The 22,213-nt window shown below is 31.9% G+C and overlaps 2 protein-coding genes and 1 long non-coding RNA gene across 3 annotated transcripts; 1 reads left to right on the forward strand and 2 right to left on the reverse strand.

Annotated features, from left to right (window-relative positions):
- Positions 1-6,198: 6,198 nt before the first annotated feature.
- Positions 6,199-7,720, reverse strand: LOC122610746 (receptor-like protein kinase At3g21340). The gene is made up of 5 exons (XM_043783707.1): positions 7,609-7,720; positions 7,318-7,536; positions 6,865-6,980; positions 6,518-6,778; positions 6,199-6,423 (listed from the first exon to the last, which is right to left on the reverse strand). Exons 1-5 carry the CDS (start codon positions 7,718-7,720, stop codon positions 6,199-6,201), a joined length of 933 nt encoding a protein of 310 aa, XP_043639642.1.
- Positions 7,721-8,242: 522 nt separating this feature from the next.
- On the reverse strand, positions 8,243-8,653 carry LOC122609899. The gene is made up of 3 exons (XR_006325415.1): positions 8,617-8,653; positions 8,364-8,405; positions 8,243-8,264 (listed from the first exon to the last, which is right to left on the reverse strand). It is a non-coding gene; the product is annotated as an uncharacterized LOC122609899 (long non-coding RNA).
- A 6,855-nt stretch (positions 8,654-15,508) lies between these two features.
- On the forward strand, positions 15,509-19,518 carry LOC122578630 (peptidyl-prolyl cis-trans isomerase CYP38, chloroplastic). Its single transcript, XM_043750628.1, has 7 exons — positions 15,509-15,822; positions 16,227-16,517; positions 16,844-17,043; positions 18,200-18,435; positions 18,541-18,683; positions 18,948-19,019; positions 19,100-19,518. The coding sequence occupies exons 1-7, from the start codon at positions 15,607-15,609 to the stop codon at positions 19,325-19,327; spliced, it is 1,386 nt and encodes a 461-aa protein (XP_043606563.1). The 5' UTR covers positions 15,509-15,606; the 3' UTR covers positions 19,328-19,518.
- Positions 19,519-22,213: the final 2,695 nt, after the last annotated feature.

Genomic DNA, 22,213 nt, shown 5'->3' on the forward strand with positions numbered 1-22,213 from the left:
TATTAAAATACTTTTTAAAAATATGATCTTTGAAATTGTTAATTGTGACATTCTTAAAGATATTTGAATATTACAGAATCATAATATGTCCATCAAAGTTGAAGAATGTGACATTTTTAGTGATATTTAAATATTAAAATGTAAACTAATGTCAAAATTGAAAATATAAATCAACTTTAATAAATCAAGAGCTTTGATTGGTCGATAAATTAGCCATACATACCCTAAAAGATTATTCGAACAACTGTTTTTTAATATATAAAAGGACTAGATAAAGAAGATGTTATTAAGTTAATTGAATTTTTTTGTCTAATACATATATGTAAAGAAGATAATTATTAAGTTAGTTGAGTTTTTTGAAATTAATTGGGACGTATATAGGAATTTATATATTTTTGTTAACATGTTTATGTAATTAGATAAAGTCCATGTAACTATATTATTAATTATTATTATTGATTTAGAATTGAGATAGGAATGGTTTTCAGAACCGTGTATATTTAATTCGATATATTCTTATTTAGTTTAATTACTAGATTTTAGGCTCGTGTCAAATACATGAGTTTACAATTTATCAATATTAAATGTTAGTTTATTATGATTTAAAACTTAATTTATAATTTTTAGTAAAAAAAAATTGATCTATATAAAACTTTGAATTTTATAGTGAAATATTTTTTACAATATGTTCATGGAAGTTGTTTATTGTGATATATATAACGATATTTGAATATTACGAAATCAAAATATGTCCATCAAAGTTGTAAATTATGACATACTTAACGATATTTGAATATCAAAACATAATAACAGGTCACTATCATTTTATTTGATTTATTGGTACACAATGTGATATTATATTCTTATTTTGCACTTTTAAAAATTAAATTTTTATTTTTAGATGAAACATATTCTAAATATTTCACTTGAAATATGACAATGTTATATTCGTTTATGACAATTACTAAAAATATTTCAAAAAAAAGAAAAAATAGTACAATTATTTTTAAAATCTTAATATTTACATTAAGTTTTATTTATTTTTTAGTAATTAATTTTATATAATTATAAATTAAGTATTTAGTGAGGGTTCATAACTACAAATTGTGATAATTCTAAATTAAGTATTTAGTGAGGCAAAAAGTGATAATTATTGATATTTAACAAAAAAAAAATTATAAATTAATAAGATTTTTTTTCTACTATGAAGATATAATTACAGAATATTATTTGTGATTTAAAATTATTCATATTATAATTTAAGTTTGTGTTATTAACTTTTCTGGGTTGTAGTACTATTTTGCAAATATATATCGTCGGTTGTCCATAATATAAAGGGATGAAATTTAGTATTGAACACATAAATAATTATAAAAGTGAATATCGTAGGCGCATATGTTCAAATATATCTTTGTCTAATGGGATAATCAAATAATGATAACAATTATATGTTGGATATATCCTTTTCTATATTGGATTAGGATCGGGTATACATTTTTTTTAATCTTTATTAGGAATTTTAATTAATATTGATTATGACATCATTAATTTATAATTTGATGAAATTGAGCTTTTTGATTGGTCAATAAGTTATTAGGTCAGTTGTCTTTTAGTATATATAAAGATTATTTATATAAATTAACTAACATATAAAGTTATTTATGACATCATCAAATTTAAATGGAAGGCAATCAAACTCTATGATTGGTTAATAATTGGTTAGATCAGTTGTCTTTTCTCTTCTCTCTATATAACTAAGAGAGGATAAGTTTTTGATTATGTGACAATTATGAAATTATGCCATGTAGAATTTTTTCCTAGGTGTCATACTTACATTAAATTCCTAATTTTAAGCATACTTTAAAAAAATTACACTTTAGTCTAATCACCATTAAAGCACAATTTAAAAATTATACTTTAGCCTAATCATCATCATTAATTAAGTAATAATAAAAAAAGTAAAAAATAAAATAAGACGGCAAAGTGTATAAGACGGCAAAGTGTATAAAATAAAATTTCAATTTTATTTCATGTATATCTCTTAAAAGTTAATGGATGGATTTTTTTTTTCACAAAGATATACAATTTTTTATGATTTATAAATGGAAAATTCTAAATTGACAAATAAATTACAAACAAAATTATACAAACTCACTTGTTATATGAGATGCACCAATTAAATTAATTATTTTTTTTATGTTTCTCTTTCCATGTTTTATTGGTGACACCTAAGTTTGTATAGTTTTGTTTGTAATTTGTTTGTTGATGTAGTTATACTACATATTTGACGTAGTTATTACCATTTAGGTGGGGTGGTAGAGACTCTTGCCTCTTGGAGTATAGATCAAGGTTCAATCCTTGACAATGGTGTAATTTAGTAGTGTATTATGTTTGCCGTTCAAAGAAAAACATATTTGACCTATATCATATATTCATAAACTATAATTTTATTGTTTGAATCAGTCTTAATCGGACATATTTTAATATTATGAATAATAATGTAACTATCTGTAATTGTATTTTTTACTTATGTTATCAGTCAATCCCGCAAAACGTGCGGGTTTAATCTAGTAGTATATATAAAGGGTTTTCAAAACCGTGTATATTTATTTTGATATATTCTTATTTAGTTTAATTATTATTTATATTAACTAACATATAAAATTATGGAAAAATTTCATATATGCCATTAATAACTCACAAAATATCATATTTGTCTAATTAAATTTTAAAATATCATATATGTCATTCCTTATACCTTCAAATATCACATATGTCATTGTTAAGAAGTAAAAAAAATATCATTTGTGCTCAAATACATTATTAGTTATTATTTTCATCATTATTTTTGAAATTTATCATATACATGTCGTCATAAATTTATCTAACATATCTTTGAAATGTATCAAATACTTTAAATTGTCATTAAATCTTAAACTTGTATATATTTTTTTAATTCATGAGACTAATTACCATGCATTAATAAAATCATTTCTTAGTTGAGTCACTTACAAACCAAGATTGCAACACTTAGGTATATACCATGAATTGAATTGAATAACGGATTTAAGAATATCAATCAAATTAATCATGTCAGTAACATTAAATTTAATTTACGCGGTTAGGGGAAATTCATGAATTGAATTATAAAACAAAAGAAAAAACGTGTAACTGTGAATTTCAAAAAAACTTTATTGATGATTTTAAATATTTTTATGTATTAGTTTTTACTAAATTAATTTAAATTGGCATATTGGATATTTTTCAATGACATATTCGATGTATTTTAAAGTTAACAATGGAATATATGATTTTAAAATTTTATTTTGAGATATTTAATTTTATTACTTAATAATATCATATTGATATTTGATATATTGGTACGTAGAGTAAGAATGACATATATGATACTTTATAATTAAACAATGACATATTTGATATATTGATAACTTAGAAATGGTATATATGATATATATTTCAAAATTTAATTAGGCAAATATGATATTTTGTAACTTATTAATGACATATATGAAATTTTTCTTAAAATTATTTATGACATCATCAAGTTTAAATCGAAGGAAATCAAACTCTATGATTGTTAATAATTTGTTAAATCAGTTGTCTTTTAGTATATATAAAGATAATGAAATACGAACTATTAAAAATCAACACATATGGAGCGACATAAATTTCTGAAAGAAAAAAAAATCAAAGTTTCAATTCAAATTAAGCATAATCTAACCACTTATATAAGTAAAAGTTAGACAAAAAAAATTGTAGTGTTAAAAAATATACACAAACATTTGAAGGAAAACATGTGACACAACATATCGTGTAAGCTAACAAGACGTGGTTCGTTTCTATCAACATAAAACTACTTATGATTTGATTATCTTTTGTCTAAAATTTTAAGTTTTAACATTTAGTTTCTTAAAATGTTTTTCCTATTTAAATAAGTATGGGGTTATTTCTCATCTAAGCTTAGATGGGGATCCCCTCATATACAGATATTTTAATATTTGTTTGAATTTTAAATAAATACATGGCCCTCATGATTTTTATGATTGTAAAAACCAAATGTGAGGGGTTCCCGATCTAATCTTAGATGAAGGACAACCCCATACTCACTTTTCCCATATTATGTTATAGAGCAAATAAGGTTGCAACTTTTAACTTTCAATTTCAACAATGTACACATAATAATGCATGATGTACCATACATCAATGTCCCACAACTTTCAACTTTCAACTTTCAACTTCCATTTTCATATCACTTCTCAAATCTCAACCACTAATTTTTTTTTCTCCACCATAAATCATTTTATTCCTATAATTTATTCAAAATCTTTTATCTTAAAAACTGTACATTGATAAATTATAAAAATTATATGGGTGTTCTTAAAATTTCATTCTCTTTCATAAGAGATGTCATTCAATATAGTTTCGATGATTTTTTAAATTCGAGGACGGGACCCGTACGGTTAAGGCATTTGACTATTACACTCTATGACCAATCACCTCCTATTACCTATCACACTCTATGACCTATCCCCCACCATCTTACCGTCGCACCGTGCGGATACTTTCTCTCGTACACCTAAAATAACTATAATAACATTTCTCCCTCCTCAAATCTCAACCTCATTTTTTTTCACTCTCCTCCATAAACCATTTTATTCCTCTAATTCATTCAAAATCTTTTATCTCAAAAATCGTACATCGATAAATTATAAAAATTATCTATACTAAATTATAAAGCAAATAATGTTTCAACTTTCAATTTCAACAATGTACACATGATAATGTATGATGTACCATACATTAATGCCACACAACTTTCATTTCCATTTCTCTTCTAAAATCTCAACTAGTCAATTTTTGTTTCTCTTCTCCATAAATTATTTTAGTCCTATAATTCATTCAAAATCTTTTATCTAAAAAACCGTAAATCGATCAATTATAAAAATTATTTGGGTGTTCTTAAAATTTCATTCTTTTTCATTAGAGATTTCATTCGATATAGTTTCGACGACTTTTTAAATCCAAGCACGGAGCTCGTATGGCTAAGGCATTTGGCTATCACACTCTATGACCTATCACTCTCACCATCCCACCGCCGCACCGCGCGGGTACTTTATCTTGTACACCTAAAATAACTATAATAACATTTCTTCCTCTTCAAATCTCAATTTCATTTTTTCCCCTCCTCCATAAACCATTTTATTCTTTTAACTCATTCAAAATCTTTTATTTTAAAAATCGTACATCGATAAATTATAAAAGTTATATGAATGTTCTTAAAATTTCATGCTCTTTCATTAGAGAGGTCATTCGATATACTTTTGATAAATTTTTAAATCTGATGGCAGAACCTGTCAGGTAGATCACACCATCACTACCACCCCGTCATCACATCGATCAACTTCATCACCACCGCAATGCGCGGATACCTTTCTCTCTTTTTTATTTTAGGAAAATGCTAAAAGAGCTTCACTTAACGTGCATAAAAAAAGTTGTACGTTTCCATATTAAAAGCCCACTCTCTGATTTTTATGGTAAGTGTACAACTACTTAATGCAGCTTAACGAAAACCCTTAGGGCTTCGTTTAGGAAAAAAAAAAATTTAATGATCCAAGCGTGCATAATTCAACTCGCCACCACAATTATCGTTTTGTTTGTTTCTTCTTTAAAATGCCATCCCCTTTTCAAGATTCCACCAATATGTTTAGTTGCCAAAAAAAAGAACACAAAATATGTTCACAATCACAGTGTGAACTTGGCAAATCATCTGGTGAAATGTAGATTGACTTATATAGTTTTTGATGATGTTCTACTTTTTGAAAAAAAGACATTTAATTTTTATTTAAACATTTAAAAAATACTATTCTTTTAAGAGAATTCACAGAAAGCATAAAAAACTAGGCCAGTAGTTTGCAATGTATTTTTATTGATCTTTTTATGAACTCTAAATTGAATAAAGCCTATCGTAATGCCAGTGGTGTCACACTTGAAATTGGATGCTGACTTTTTTGTGTTTAAGAGATTCTAAACCTGACTAATTTTTTTCAAAATTTCAGGTGTAACCCGAAATTGGTGTGACAAGAATTGACTGTTGGCCATATGTATGGCACAAGTACTGAAAATCACAATGTATCTTGTATTTTTACATACAAGATGAGCTTGATGTTAAGTTAATGACTAGTCTTTTGCCTTATGAAGGTATGAAGCCTTGGCATTGACCGATATATTATGAGCCTCCTCCAATTTCTCAACAACTTGGTTCATGGATGGCCGTTCTTGCTTGTGCCCCGTGCACGAAAGAGCCAACATAAATGTAAGTTTAAATGCTTCTGCAGAGTATTCACCTTCAAGCTTTGGATCAGCAAATCCTACTATGCTTCCGCCTTTGGTGAGTGACCTTGCCTGCGTGTATGATTTCTTAATCTTTAGCGATGACCTTTATTTATATATAAAAAAAAGTAAAATTTAGATATAGTAACAATCTAAAGATGTTTACCATCCTTTCCAGTGGCATAGGTTTGCTTGCATTCATATTAATAACTCTCCTTCCTGAAAGAAGTTGTAAAAGTACTATTCCAAAGCTGTAAACGTCGCCTGCTGCATTGACTTGACGGTCACCTTGGTACTCTGGGTCAACATAACCAAATGTTCCTCTGACCTCTGAGCTTGCGTATGTTTCACCAATGTCAATAACCTTGGACAATCCAAAATCAGAAAGCTTGGCCTCATAGTTTGGCCCTAAGAGTATGTTTGTAGGCTGCAGATTTGTAGAAGACTTAAATATGTAGTACTTCATTTCACAGTAACATAAAGCTTTCTTGCTAAAAAGGATTACACCCAGACCTTAATATCACGATGAACAATGCAACCCTCAGAATATGTGTGGAGAAACCAAAGTCCTCGAGCACAATCTACTGCAATCTCAAGCCTTTGAGTCCATGATAACACACCATTCTTTCCTGATCACAAAATGAGCTCATTAGAAGTTAATCAAAAAAGGGTAAGGTACTGTAGGTGGATTTCTATTTCGGGTGACAATTTTCAAAAACTTTTCTATATTTTGAAAGTTAACCCGTTTCCAGCAGTCATATATATAAGCCAATCCAGAGATGGGTCAACATGGCAAAAGTTAATAACACCTCTGCTATCATGTGACATATGAGATTATGTCAAAAGAGTTTATAGCTAGTTTACCTTTACATTAAAACAAAGGAAGTTACTGAAATAGAAATCTCCCCCCAAAGTATTTTACCCTTCAATTCTGTTAACCAGCAAAAGAAATGTAAAAGGGACTACCAAAAAGCCATTCAGAGAGATTCCCGTTAGTACATAGTTCATAAATGAGGAAACATTCATCTCCATAGTCACAGTACCCTAATAATGTCACAAGATTCGGATGTCTGACAAGGGCAAGATTCCTAACTTCTCTCAGAAATGTTTCTACAAACCCATCATCGATGATATGCTTGATCGCAACATGTTGTTTATTTGACAGTACTCCCCTATACACCTTGCCTGTAACGCTTACATCGAATTACCATGTTGCAATGCTGCTAAATATATCGTGAGGGGATTCATTGTGCTTACCTGCAGTTCCTTCACCAATGTAGTTTGATTGATCTAAGTTGTTAGTAGCATAAAGGATTTCCTTAATGTGAACTTTTAGATATCGAGACTTCTTTGGTAGATCATGCTTCATGCCTGTAAACTTATAGACCACCTACTTTAAAATTTATACTTCATCAAAGCTTTACCTATGATTGGGCGGGTTGGGCAATGGTCTGGGTCAAAATGGGTTCAAGTTGAAACAATTTACTTGTAGTAAGGGCAGGGTCAAGTTGGGACGACCCATTAACAATATTATTGAATTTTATCTAGACATAAATACTGTAATTCATAATTGTAATACGGAGCAACTCTAAATCATTTTTAATATGATTTAGAAAATTGTTTGTGATCAAAACAGACTTTGGGATTTAGGGTGCCCTTCAACCTTTCTGAATTGCACCTCTTAGTTGAGTTTCTTGATATAACCCGTTTGAGATAAAACACAACACATATTGATGGGTTAAAGTACCTCCTATAATCGAAGTTACCAATATCTATCTATATGTATAACAGATCAGTAGATGTACCTTCTTCCCGTGATTCTGCATCCAATTTACGGCATCGTCTTGCCATGATATATGCGAACACAACTACCAAAGCTAAAATCCCGGATAGTAGTCCAATTACATAGTTGTCTGTTTTAACATAACATATGCTAACATTTTAGCAGAGTGGGTCTATTTGTTAAAGGAATCACCGAAACACAGAGTCTAGAGCCCCAGTTGAGAGCATACCTGATTCTTTTTTCTTTTTTTCTGCAGTATCCATGTTAACATCTGCAGAAGATAATGAAGAGGCTAAGTATCTCTACATAAAACTTGTAACAAGTTAAGACAGACCCATTGATTCTTTTTCTTGTATATATCTAATTAATTCAAACGTTGACATTCAAAATTGTGTACAAGTGTAAGACTTTCTTGTACAACCATTGTAATTTTTAAGTTCTTCATTCTTAACTTTCTTGTATCATAAATTCATAATCCATACCCTCATAGAAAACCTGCTGGCCAAGGCATTTTCGTATGTTGTTCATCCAAAAATGATCATCTATTCTACTACTCGTGAATGAAGTCAGCACCGCAAATCTACATAAATCAGCATCACCATCTCCATCTTTTATCCCTTTGATCTCATTCCAACTCTTTACGCAATTCCAACACGTTTGATTCCAGTAACCACCATTATCGCCTAATGAACGGCAGCCCGATTCAAAACTATCCATGTCATCTTTCAGCTCGGTAAGCACATCTTGAACAGATAAACCCGAGCAGCCTTTTTTACCATTTGTCAGCTTCTCATATCCACAAGTAAAAACATTTGTTACATTATCCTTTATTTTTTTCAAACAACTCGTTTGTTCATCCAAATCCAAGTAAATCTTGCCCGTTTGATTAGCATGTAACGCCAGAGCATCTAAGTACACATTAAACGGCTCTTTACAACATTTATCTCGTAGAAAATCATTCCACGTCCCTTCTGAACACGTCGAGTTTATAAATGAACTTGTAAGGTTCTTGAACTCAAGTGGACACTGATCACTTGGTAAATAATGCTGACAAACTATGTTCTTGATTGTATTATTATTAGACGAAAACAACACGAAGATGTAAGCAGCAACAATAATAACTAGTTTTCGAGATTCCATAGAAAATTATTGGCAAGATTATTTTGAAATGAGTTTGAGGAAATGAACAAATGTTTTGTGTGGTGTGACGAAAGATGTTATGTTTGTAAGTTTTGTTTATATGGAAAATAGCTAGAATGAAGAATGTTTGTTTTATTGGGTACAGCGTCAAACTATAATATATAGAGTGTTATATTTGTCGTGACATTCTTGTAGCCATCGTAGAGAAAATATAGTTAACGGCGGAATCACTTATGAAGGGATATCCTAAGTTTTTAATTTCATGTTTTGAATGGTGGTGCATCGTGTTGTTGTAATTGTACTTAGATAAGAGATTCAATACAAGATACTGTTTTAAGAGAGCCAATTTATCCAATATCTATCTTTATTAACGTAAAATAAAAGAATCTTTGGCCTTCTATGTTCACAAATATCTATACAAATGTTTCTTATGGTACTCAAATGTAAAACCTCTTTGTTGTTAAGTTACATGGAATACCGCTAAGATTTGGATACTCTATCCATATCTCTAATTTATTTATATTTTGTCCTAAATTTCAAATTAAATTGAAGAAAAACTGTGATCATATTCTTCATTAGATATCCAACTTAGTAATAATTATAACTAAAATAACTAAAAATATAATATATATATATATATTGACAATCAAATGAGAACCAACTTAAAATGAAAACAAATAAGAACACTTAAAAACTACATTTTGATGTATTAAAAGTCCATAAAACTGACATAGTGCATAACTAATTATCATTATTTAAGTGTTTAACAACACATAGATCCGTCAAAATCGAAAAAAATCACGTTTTTTGTTGGATGCATCATTTTGATAATATGCATCCAAGATGGATGCACAAAACAAAAAACGTAATTTTTTTGATTTTGAAGGATCAATGTGTTGTTAAACACTTAAATAATGATAATTAATTATGCACTATGTTAGTTTTATGGACTTTTAATGAATCAAAATGATGTTTTTAAGTGTTTTCACCATTCTTATTTTAAAAGTGTTCTCACCGGAGTGTTACCATATATATATATATATATATGAGAAATATAATTATGGTATAAACATTTAAAAAAGTACAAAAAGTATAAGGTTTTTCCTCCTTCCTTCCATCTCCGACCACCGCCGCCACCACCACCATGATCATCTTCGACCACCACCAGGATCCTCTGGCGACGTTGACCATATCCGACGAGACTTACACATGTGTAAGTACAACTTTTTTAGTATTTTAGGATTTAAAACTTTTAGACTTTTTCCTTTGCGAGACAACCACCATCACCCACCATCATCTCTGACCACCCTAACCACGGCGGTGCCGCCGGCAGCAAGGGCTTCGCCCGTACCGTAGCAAACCGTCACCATCTCTTGGATCGTCGTCCATCAAATCCATACAATTCCCATATACATCCTTGACGGTCAGCTTAGAACGGATGAAGGCCTCTGGCCGGTACCGTATCCACCAAAAAACGAATCTGATTCTCGACAGAAAGTTAACTTACACATGTGTAAGTCTCGCTGGAGATGGTCGCCATCGCCGAAGGATCATGGTGGTGGTCGGAGATGATCATGGTGGTGGTAGTGGTGGTCGGAGATGGAAAGGAAAAAAAAAAGAAGAATGAGGAAAAACCTTGTACTTTTTTAAATGTTTGTACTATAAATAACCCACCCTTATATAGCCACTATGTATTCAACAAGTCCCTATAACCAACTCTACTTAGGTGGGTTGGTCAGGGTATCTTCTAAATCCACAATGTGGGTCTCGGATGTGAGTTTTTCCCAAGGTCTCAGGTTTGAGTCTTGGGTTTCTCATCTCAAGGTATTTTACATGAGGAGGAGGTTGGAAGTCCAACACATCGCTAATAAATTGCCTCCAACACGTCTGAATCAAAACTAACTTTAGAAAAAAGAAAAAAAGAAAAGAAAAAGTCCCTATACTACACTACCATCCTTCGACTATAGTCCTAAGCAAGCAGTGCCACGAATCCACCATCCTTAGTTGCTTTAAACTTGAACATTATGGAAAGTTGGAAATTAGAATTGTGTGTTGCGCTTGCGCGTGTAAATTTTAGATGTCAATAGTGGCGGACGCACACTAGCCAGTAGGTAACCAAGGTCCAAGGGGTTACAGGCCCACTCTAGAAAAAGCCCAACAGCTTTTTACATTTTTACAATTAGGCCCAATTAAAAGTAAGTAAGCCCTTTTTCATTCTCAAATCAATTCACATCACTACATCACACATACATAGATTTTCTTTTCCTTCTAATCTAGTAATCTGTATTTTTCCTCTTCTCAATCAATCCAATTCACACAAAGACAAAGTTACATATTTGTTTCCAAGTCTCATATCTGATTTTCACGATTGTAGTACTACTATTTGTCTATTTCGGTGTTTTTTTCAGCTGTACTGCATGTTGTTGTTGGGATTCTTTTTATAGTTATTTTAGATGTTTGGACATGCTAATATCTCTTTTGATGTTTAAATAAATATTTTTTTTATATCTATTACGAGTATTAATCTAATAGAATTATAGAAGGATGTTGTTTTCCTTATTGAGCCCCAAATACGATAACAATTAATGTCCATTATATATTGACATGACACTTTTAGATATAACAGTATTAATATACGAGTAAATGACAATATTTAAATTAATATTTAAATTTTGCAAAGCTAACTTAAGATATGAAATTGGTTGATCATATATTCCAAGCGTCATAAACTTAAAATATTACTCACTTCCAAATGGATCAAAAGTAATCTATTCAAATGTGTGACATGTTCTTATTCTCTCAATAAAATGACCCAGTTAAAGGAAAGTAGATAAAATGATATTGTTGATCTTTTATCTAAAACATGTTCAAATATTTAGAAAATGACAAAATAAAAATAAAATAAACAATCCAAACGGCTAATTTAACAAAGTATCATCGTGCTAATTAGCAATATTATTAAACTTTTTTCATATTAAACTTTCCAACTTTTAAATTATCAAGTATGTCCCTACTCTAAGGGTATGTTTGGCAAAACTGGCTGTAAGCTGTTAGCTGGTAGCTAGAAGCTGTAGCTGGTAGCTAGAAGCTATAGCTGGTAGATTTTAGCTGAAGCTTTTTAGATATATTTAAGTGTTTGATAGAGTAGCTGAAGCTATTGATAAAAGATGTAAAATGACAATAGTAGACATGACTAAAATACATTTAAACCAATTTGTAAAATTTTTATAAATATATAAAACATAATGCACATCTTTTTGTACTTCATCAAAAACCACTTTATAAGAAGTCAAAAACCACGTGAGTGCTCTGCAAATTTGTTGAAGACCCATCAGTCATGAAAATGGATTTTTTTCTTCTAATATTTAAGGATTAAAAACTCATGGCAAGACTCCCAGGTGACGAACCGTGAACATACTATCTTTGTTTATACAAGTGAATCAATTTTAACATTGATTTTCCCACTCTCATTTTCTCCTTGTCTTCTCTGCAAAGAAACAGAACCCTCCACCAAATCAACGACGGTGACAAGATGTGAGGGAAGATGGCGTGAAGCTGTCATCCTTCCGGCCAAGTCAATGGCGACACCACAAGGACGGTCCTCAAAGGCTGAAACAATTGTTTATATATATATATATATACACTAAGGACGAGAGGCGGGAGAAAAAGGTTTTGGGAATGGGAAGGCAATTTCAGTAATTTGCATATTAAAAACTTGTAGCTTTTTGTTAAACGTTAGTGATACTAGCTTTCCAATTAGGAGCTTTTTCTTCCAAACTTAAAAGCTCGAAGCTCCTTTAACCAAACAAAGTTTTTTACCAAATAGGAGTTTTTTCTTAAAAGCTTAAAACTTAAAACTCCTAAAAGGTCCTAAAAGCTGGTTGTCAAACACACCCTAAGAAACATTATTATCCATTAATTCATTAAATGTCCAAAAATACCCTTACTTTTCTTATCCCCTAACAACCTAATCTAGCATTATCTCACACACACAAAAAATAAATAAAATACAACCATCACACACTCACCCTAATAATACCACCATTTAATTGACGTTTTTAAGAGATATCGTTGTAATGTGCAAGTTCCCTTCAAATTAGAACTAATATTTATAGTGAGGTTTGAAAAAGATTTTATCTTGAAAAGAAAGTGAAACCGGTGAGCCACGAATGGCATTGTTGAATCATGATTTATTCCACACAGATTCTTTCGAGAAAAAAAAAACTCTCACAGATAACATTTTATTATTATTGTTTGTTATAATGATTTTTTATCGTTTTGCAAAATGACAATTAGCCTGAATTCATGACAGCTTTCTATTATTGTGTTTGCATATGTTGTTGGAATTTAGACAGATAGCATTCACCACACTAGTATATTGCACGAAACAAAATCATACCAGCAGGTTGTTTAACAACTTGTTTACAAGGATACGTGTATATTCGAGCCTTATGCTTCCCATGAATTATTCAAACAACCAAGTGACAATGTTTTCTTTTTCTTTCGAAATACTAAGTACCAATGTAACAATATACATACTGTCGGTCTACCCCTTTCCTTGGTTTGGCAGAGGAACATACTTTGAATTAGTTTCATATGCATATCTATCATTTCCTTGAATCTTTCATATAAAGCGTTTAGTTACAAAAATACTTTTTGTTAAATGCAATCAAATCATAGTCTTTTAAAAAAAGTTTAAGCAAAAATGGAAATAATTGTTTTCTATCTTTTTTTTTCATACCTTTACAATGCTAAAACAGAAAGCACTTTTTATTGTTTTAAAAATTTTTCATTTTCTAAATTTTAAAAAGTATAGTTAAATTTGAGTCTCACTCCTCATATAATCAAAAAGGGGATAGTTTGGAAAGTCTTAGATTGTATCTTGAATGTTTATACAATTTAGTAATAGGTGTATGATAATTTGCCTTTAAGAATATATATAAAAAAAAAGAAGCATTATATGTTGATATGAAATTGTGACCTAAAATATCATTGATTTATTATACTTTTAGCTTTTTTTAAACTAATCCGTTCAAATTGTTATGTCAAACCAAACCAACTAAAACCAATCAAACCGGTTTGGTTTGTACGGTTAAATGGTTTATATTTTTTAAAAAAAATTAAATGTATAAAAGCATATACTAATAAGTAGCACTTAAGATTCTACACCATGACATAAAAAAATATTCATAAGTTTTATTAGACAAAACAAACATAACAAATTGTAAATGTTGCACACAAATATGATTAAAATTTTCATAAAAGTTGTATAGACTTGATAACAATATAAAGAGCAAGATGAAAACGTAAATAGAAAACTAATAGAGTAATACCTAGAATACAAAGATGATGAAAGGAACAGACAATTTTAATAAACTATAAATTAATATATATATATATATATATAAACATACCATTGTTATAAATAAATGGTCCGGTTTGGTTTTACCGGATTGTACAATTTCTAAAACTAAAACCAAACGACGGTTCAAAATTTTGATTTTAAACTGACCAATTTAACCATTTACCTCGGTTCAAATGGCTTAATCGGTTTCAACCAAACCATGCACATCCCTAATTACCATGCAATTTTTTGAGAGCAATAATTGTTAGTTTTGGCAAGTGCAAAACCTGAAACTTTCGTTTGTAGTGATAATTGAAGTTTATTTTAACATCAAATCATAATACAATGTAAACAAATTATAATTTATAACAAAATCTTATACCTAAAGTCCTAAACTGTTTGTTTGTAGTCTGGGTTAGTCACATGAGAAAATTTCAAGTATCGATATCGTGTTAAACCCCAAATGAGGTTGAGATCGGTATTAGTTTTTCAGGGTTTTTGGATTAGGATTGAGACATGTGCTGGTCTCATATCCATCCCTAACCACGTGTGAAAATGTGTGAATTGATGAACAATAGTGAAATACAAAAAAGTTATGGGTGAATATGTTTAAGTTTTTATTGCATTTAACCACAAGGTAAATCTCACTCTAGGGGGGAAAAAAAAGAGTCAAAAACTCACCATCCTCTAACAAGCAGGTGGCGGAAGAATCTCAAAATTAATTTACTCATGTGATGAGAGAGATTGGGTACTAGAACATGATGATATCTATTATCTACTAGTACTTTTTTTTTTTTTTTTTTTTCTTATCTAAACTCTGAGGCTGATTACGGTTCCTTGTTTCTCCTTGAAATTCTTATCTCTATCACACTCTTATCTATCCACACCACACCACACCACACCAAACAAACAAAAACTCTCTCACCTTCTTCTTCTTTCTTCTTAAACATTTTTTCTTTTAATTGAGAATATATAGAATCGAAGTTAAATGGCATCAGCTATTTTTTCATGTTCATCCCTTTACACCACTAGTTACAACAAAACATCATCATCGTCAACATCATTAATGTTTGGTCATGGTCGTCGTCGTTTATCACATTCTCCAAACAATGCTCTTCGGTTCACCACGCCACCTGTTTGCTCTTCTTCTAATAATAATAATAATAAACATCATCATTTTTCATCACACAATCCACAACAACAGGTATGTTTGTTGTATCTGATTTATTTGTTACGTTTTACTTATTATTATTATTATTATATACTCCACTATTTGTTTCCGGTACTACTAATTAAGTTGCCATTTGATATCTGCAAATATACATACACTTACAATATTTATGGAAACTCTGTCTAATGTCATATACATACCATGGATGATTTTGACATTATATATAAATGTGACATTTTTATTGCTAACAAAATAACCCAAATGTCACACAAGGATACCTTTTTACGAAAAAAAAACACAAACGAACTTTTAAAACAAAGCGGAAGAGAAAGTGCATTGGAAGGTGTTCCTTCGCGTAAATGTTTAGATTTTGTTTTGATGAGGGATAGCTTTTATCGATTATCAATGTAACTTTTGTTTTATTTTCTAATGAGCAGAAAGATAGGTTTTCTGGGATAAAAGAATGGGTGATATCTGTTGCTTTGGCGGCTGCCTTAACAACTGGGGCACCAACAATGGGATTCCCTAGTAATGCCAATGCAGTTGCTCCTGCATTGCCAGATTTGGCAGTGCTGATATCCGGACCTCCGATTAAGGACCCAGGAGCGTTATTGAGATATGCTTTGCCTATTGATAATAAAGCTATCAGGGAAGTGCAGAAGCCTCTTGAAGACATTACGGAGAGTCTCAAGAATTCTGGAACAAAAGCTCTTGATTCAGTCGAAAGGGTGAGCATATCAATATTCTTGTTTCTTCTTTTGCATTTGGTAGCAATGAGGACGTGTGGTTTAGAGTGACCACTGTGGTCTTCAATAAACAGAATTGGATAGTAATTTCAACAAAGTAATCAAATTTAGGGACAGTTGGGCAATGCTACATATTCTTAAAAAGTCCGTTCCTTGCCTTCTTTTTTTGTTCCTTAAAGTTAAAATACTAGAATCTGATTTGTCAAAATAATTGAAATACTTTCTGGATATCCTAACGCTCGTAAATAAGTCTTTTATAAATGATTTGGTAAATTTCTGATAAGATTGGTATTTCATTCTAATTGTAGAATTTGAAACAAGCTTCAAGAGCTCTTAAGCAGGGGAAGAGCATGATCATAGCAGGAGTAGCTGAATCAAAGAAAGACCATGCGATCGAATTGCTTGGTAAGCTAGAATTTGGAATGGAAGAGCTTCAGAAAATCGCAGAGGATAAAAAACGAGAGGCTGTAGCACCTAAACAAAAGGAGCTTTTGCAGTACGTTGGAGGGTGAGTGTCAATACTTTTCTGCTCTTATTTCCTCTGATGTAGACCATTAACATGCATGAAACATGATCATCATTGGGTATTATTATGCCTTATACTGCTTTGAATGAGCACTGAGTAACTACCAGAATAGGGGTACTTATAGGTCCAAGCTAGACTTGAGGCTTTAGGAAGTAGGAAATTTGTATCTGATGGTCTAGTATTGCTAGAAATTGACTGACTCGTCATGCATGCTTAAATTACTGTTGTAAAACTCACCGAGTCGAGCCGAGTACTCCCCGAGTGCTCATTACAAGGGAGGGCGCCGAGTCGATCCCAGTCGGCCGATTACTCCGAGTACTCCCCGCCTTGTCTGCTTTGACCCCTGAGTACTCCCCATATAGGCCCGAGTACTCTCAACTCCCTAGTCAACCGACCTGGGAGCGTTTAGCGACTTCTGCAACCTTTGTTAAAAAAGTGTCACCAACCTAGAGTTGGTATACTGGGTCAGCTTGATAACATGTCAACATGGGTAATTTTTGGTACATGTCCTAAAAGGTTGAGCTGGATTTACCTACTAATTCTTCTAGTTGTATAAAAAGGATGTTGTTTATAGAATATTCTATTTATTCTACACTTGTACTAACTTCCAACCCATTTGTCTCTTTAACTATATTTTACTCTGGCCTAGCTTAAAAATTTTATTATTTCGACCATGTTAGAGATAAAATATAACCCAGAATAGATCAACCTATGTTAAGCAAATGAATCAAATGATTCACTATCTCTACTACATGGTGACTTTAAAAGTGTGATTGTTTCAAGAAGTTTTTATCTAGACCACTATTGGGTAGACAAAGGATGAAACCGCCTTGCGACACCTTCTCTTTTTGAGGCAAATATATCAATGCATTCCCGAATTGTCCAATAAGTACGTGATACTTCCTTAGATTTGGCCCAAATATTCACATATGGTTAAAAAGAAACAACAGAAGCCAAGAAGGAAAAAAGAAATTTCTTTTATATTTTTAACCCAGATAGATATTCCTTGGGTAGACAAACAAGAAGACTGCCTTGTGACTGTCTTTCTCAACATAGGACTAGGGAAAGCCCTGTCTCATAAAGTAGGTATCTCATTTATACCCTTGTCATTGACTGCAGGGGCATTGCATTTATGCAGTGTTGAAGAGGATATGGTTGATGCATTCCCATATGACATTCCAGAAGAGTATCAAAAAATGCCTCTTTTGAAGGGGAGAGCGACTGTGGATATGAAAGTCAAAGTCAAAGACAATCCTAACCTTGAGGAATGTGTATTCAGAATTGTTCTTGACGGTTACAATGCCCCAGTAACTGCCGGAAATTTTATAGATTTGGTGGAAAGGCATTTCTATGATGGCATGGAAATCCAAAGAGGCAGGACTATTTCTTTAAATCTTAAACCTCAATTAAACATTTCATAGTTTGTTTTGAAGATGTCTGTTCTAACAACTTAATGGTTGTGTTTTGTATTTCATACAGCCGATGGCTTTGTTGTTCAAACTGGAGATCCTGAAGGGCCTGCTGAGGGTTTTATTGACCCAAGTACAGAGAAAACGCGTACGATACCTTTGGAAATCATGGTGGAAGGTGAAAAAGCACCTGTGTATGGAGTAACCTTGGAAGTAAGTTTCAGTTTTACGATGGTTCCTTTCCATCATCTTTCTTCATATCCATTGTTATTCTGCATCTCTCTAGCATATAATTATAACTCTAGGGTAGCAAACTAGACGGGTCAGGCTGGCTGGGTAACGGGGAAAAACTGGTTTGTAGTGTTTAGATCTTTTTCTGTTCAAAACGGGTAGCAAACTGGACCTGTTAGAGATAAGATGCAGTTATAGTTAATTTTCTTTTACACATTGAATTGATAGCGTATGCATATCATGCAGGACATTGGTCTGTACAAGGCTCAAACTAAGCTCCCTTTTAATGCATTTGGAACCATGGCCATGGCAAGAGAGGTAAAGATACTAACGTACCAACTCTTGTAATCTCATACAATGAACAATCATTTACTCATCAGCGCTATACGCTCTTACAGGAATTTGAAAACAACTCAGGCTCAAGCCAGGTATTTTGGCTCTTGAAAGAGAGTGAATTAACTCCAAGCAATGCCAACATTTTGGATGGACGCTATGCAGTCTTTGGATATGTGACCCAAAATGAGGACTTTTTGGCCGATTTGAAGGTTGGTGATGTTATAGACTCGATCCAAGTAGTTGATGGGCTGGATAATCTTGTTAATCCAAGCTACAAGATTGCAGGCTAATTCATCAGTTTTCATTTCTTCCCGAGAATTGGTTCGACAACTATGAGTGTAATGGATTATATTATGAGGGTATGAGGAAATATTGTAAGGCATTACATCACAGTAGTAATATTTATGCTGTTTTTTAAAGTTATGTATCGCAGCATCCCTGTACAATGATTGTTGAGATATTTAACATATTTTTTGTATTACAAGTGTGTTCTTCACTGTCTGGAAATGGACCATTGATGTAACTTAAACCGGCAAACGGAAAAGCAGCAACATAATTGGTCACAGCTGCAAATGTATTGGGGGTCTGGGGCATTGTTATACTCAATTGTTTATGCTCATTTCATACTTTGTCAAAGGTATCCAATCATCATAATTAATAATATTTTTTGGATACAAATTATTCATTATTTTGTTTTTTGTATCCATCTCATTTCCAAAGGAATAGAAGTAATTTTTATCCTAAGTTCTAAGCAAGTTGACAATATAGAATTTAAAGTATACGTATAACTCTTCAATAACGTTTGGGTGAACCTTAATCATTGTTAGATATCCAATTTGATCATATAAGTTTTACTTAACAATTGGTAATTTGGCATATCCAAGTTGCAATTACGAAATATATTATACAGTGTAAAATGAAAACTAATTGTGCTGTCATTTATGATTTCCAAAAAACTATTTTATACAAATTAAATTTTTTCGGTTGGTCACCAAATCTAATAATTAGATTATAAAGCCCTAGGAACATAGAACATTGATCCAATTTTCTTGCTTGATATACTATCCAAGGTATTATTATCAATTTTAGTGATACATCTTTGGACGTCAATTTTCACAAGCATTTTCATTTTAGCACGGCAAAAAACCGTACCTAATAGAAAGGCAGCTATGACCAATTATGGAACCATGTTAGCTGCAAATTTATTCAACTTGGTTTAAAAATATATATAAACAAGAGACCCCTATATTTGTTCTCATTTCACTAGGATGAAACCAAATAACAAAAAACATACAGTGAAAGTGCGATCAAGACCCACTCATCTACTAAAACATAATACTCATACATAGCCAATAATTATGGTAGGAACATACAGCGAAGAAAAATTGATAAGCCCCATGGAACCACAAGAAGAAAATTGTGGTCGAGAATAGGGCCCAGAAGGCAGCAATACAACAGTAGCGAAAACTATGTGAGGTGTTTATGATCAAACCTGACATGTGCAATTAAGACCTATAAATGAACACTAACAAAAACCATATATGCCGAGGATGGAAACCATGAACCCAGATTTATAACACAGAATTCAAATATAGTAGTAGAGGTTAGTCACTGCCTTGCTAGGCGAATTCAGCAAGTATAATGTGTCTAGAAATCAGCCTCCCATGCTCCGCCTTCCTATCAGGAACTGTCTAGAAAACCATAAGCCTAATAAGGACACGTCTAACAAACAAGAACATAGAACTCTGGAATACCTCGTAGCAATAACCATCCGAGAGAAAGTGAATCCAACAAAAAGTGGAAACATTATCCAAAGATATATCCACTATGTCACCAAGATGGTAAGGTAAAAATTATAAAATGAAGCCAATGAAAGCAAGACACAGAAAGTTTGTAATGAAAGAATAAGGACAACCTATTTCAGAATGTACAACCTGCCAGAAAAACGAGAAAAGAAAAATCTTACCTGTGACTGAGATAAAATCCATGTACGAAAAGACCACGTATAAACCACAGAAGTACCGGGTGGTTATATCATCATTGCAGTTTAGTTGCCAAGCAAACACTATAGAGTATAGACGCAAAGCAAATTCAAAACACAGTGCCTGTTGACTCGAAAGTCGAAAGATCCAAGTGACTTGTTACAACATAAACATTATATTGTGATAATAAGAGCTTGCAAAGAAGATCTTTAACCTCAAATAAAGCCATTCAGGGTACTGTATTACATTAAATGTAAAGGTGGTGGTAAGGAAGGTCGGCAAATAAACAAGGAGAACCATAAAAAATTATGTTATCAATTACAGAAGATTTCTAGTACGATTCAACAAAAATAATAAGCATCGTCCTTGTCCAAGTCATAGCCAACGTGTCATCAAAAGAAAAACTAGTACAGCAAGATACATGGATTTTCAATTAAAGACAACTAATCATAACGAGAACCCTAATTTTGATGAAGCTGTCTTATCATAATATCTAAATATGAAACATGACAAGCAACAAGATTTGTATGCCTCTAAAAGTATAAAACAAACCAAAAACACGGCAATATCCATAGACCTATAGAAGAGCCATGCTTAAACAAGCAAACAACAGCAAACGTTAAGTCATCCGTCGTACTGTCTAAACCTCTGAACAATAAACCAGCCATAATAGACATTACACTAGGTTAGATAAGACATCAAGTAATAGGGAATAGTGATGGGACAAAGTAGGATTTTCGTTCGCATGGCAGCAAGGACAATATTGCTCAACAACCTATCAACAAAACAAGGAACATAACCCTTCCTCATGCCCACCTTTTAACAGAAACTAGTTGTAATATCATACTATAACAGAAACAAAAAGCATGTAACTATTTATGATCGAATCGTAATATACAATAAGGACCTACAAATAAAAAAGAAACATACCAGCCTCAAAAAATAAACCAAGAAATCAAAATGATAATTCGCCAAGCTGGAATTTAGCGAGCAAGCCAATCTCCACCACTTGGAGAGTGCCACAAGAATATCCGATCTAGCAAGTACCCAAGCTCCCTTGATCCGCCCCCTAAAAAGACCAATATAATAACCATAAACCTAGCAAAGGCCTACAAATTGTTATATACAATCATGACCTGCAAATGAGAACCTATATACTAACCATGAACCTAGCAGAGGCCTACAAATTGTTAT

Source organism: Erigeron canadensis, chromosome 8 (genome assembly GCF_010389155.1).
Source record: "Erigeron canadensis isolate Cc75 chromosome 8, C_canadensis_v1, whole genome shotgun sequence".
NCBI lineage: Eukaryota > Viridiplantae > Streptophyta > Magnoliopsida > Asterales > Asteraceae > Erigeron > Erigeron canadensis.

Coding starts and splice junctions, on each gene's coding strand:
- LOC122610746 (XM_043783707.1), bottom strand. CDS start 7,720: ATGAAGCATGATCTACCAAAGAAGTCTCGATATCTAAAAGTTCACATT. Junction 6,779..6,864: donor TTGTTCATCGTGATATTAAG/GTCTGGGTGTAA, acceptor ACAAATCTGCAG/CCTACAAACATACTCTTAGG. Junction 6,424..6,517: donor CTATGCCACTGGAAAGGATG/GTAAACATCTTT, acceptor TCATACACGCAG/GCAAGGTCACTCACCAAAGG.
- LOC122578630 (XM_043750628.1), top strand. CDS start 15,607: ATGGCATCAGCTATTTTTTCATGTTCATCCCTTTACACCACTAGTTAC. Junction 15,823..16,226: donor CACACAATCCACAACAACAG/GTATGTTTGTTG, acceptor TCTAATGAGCAG/AAAGATAGGTTTTCTGGGAT. Junction 17,044..18,199: donor CTTTTGCAGTACGTTGGAGG/GTGAGTGTCAAT, acceptor GCATTTATGCAG/TGTTGAAGAGGATATGGTTG.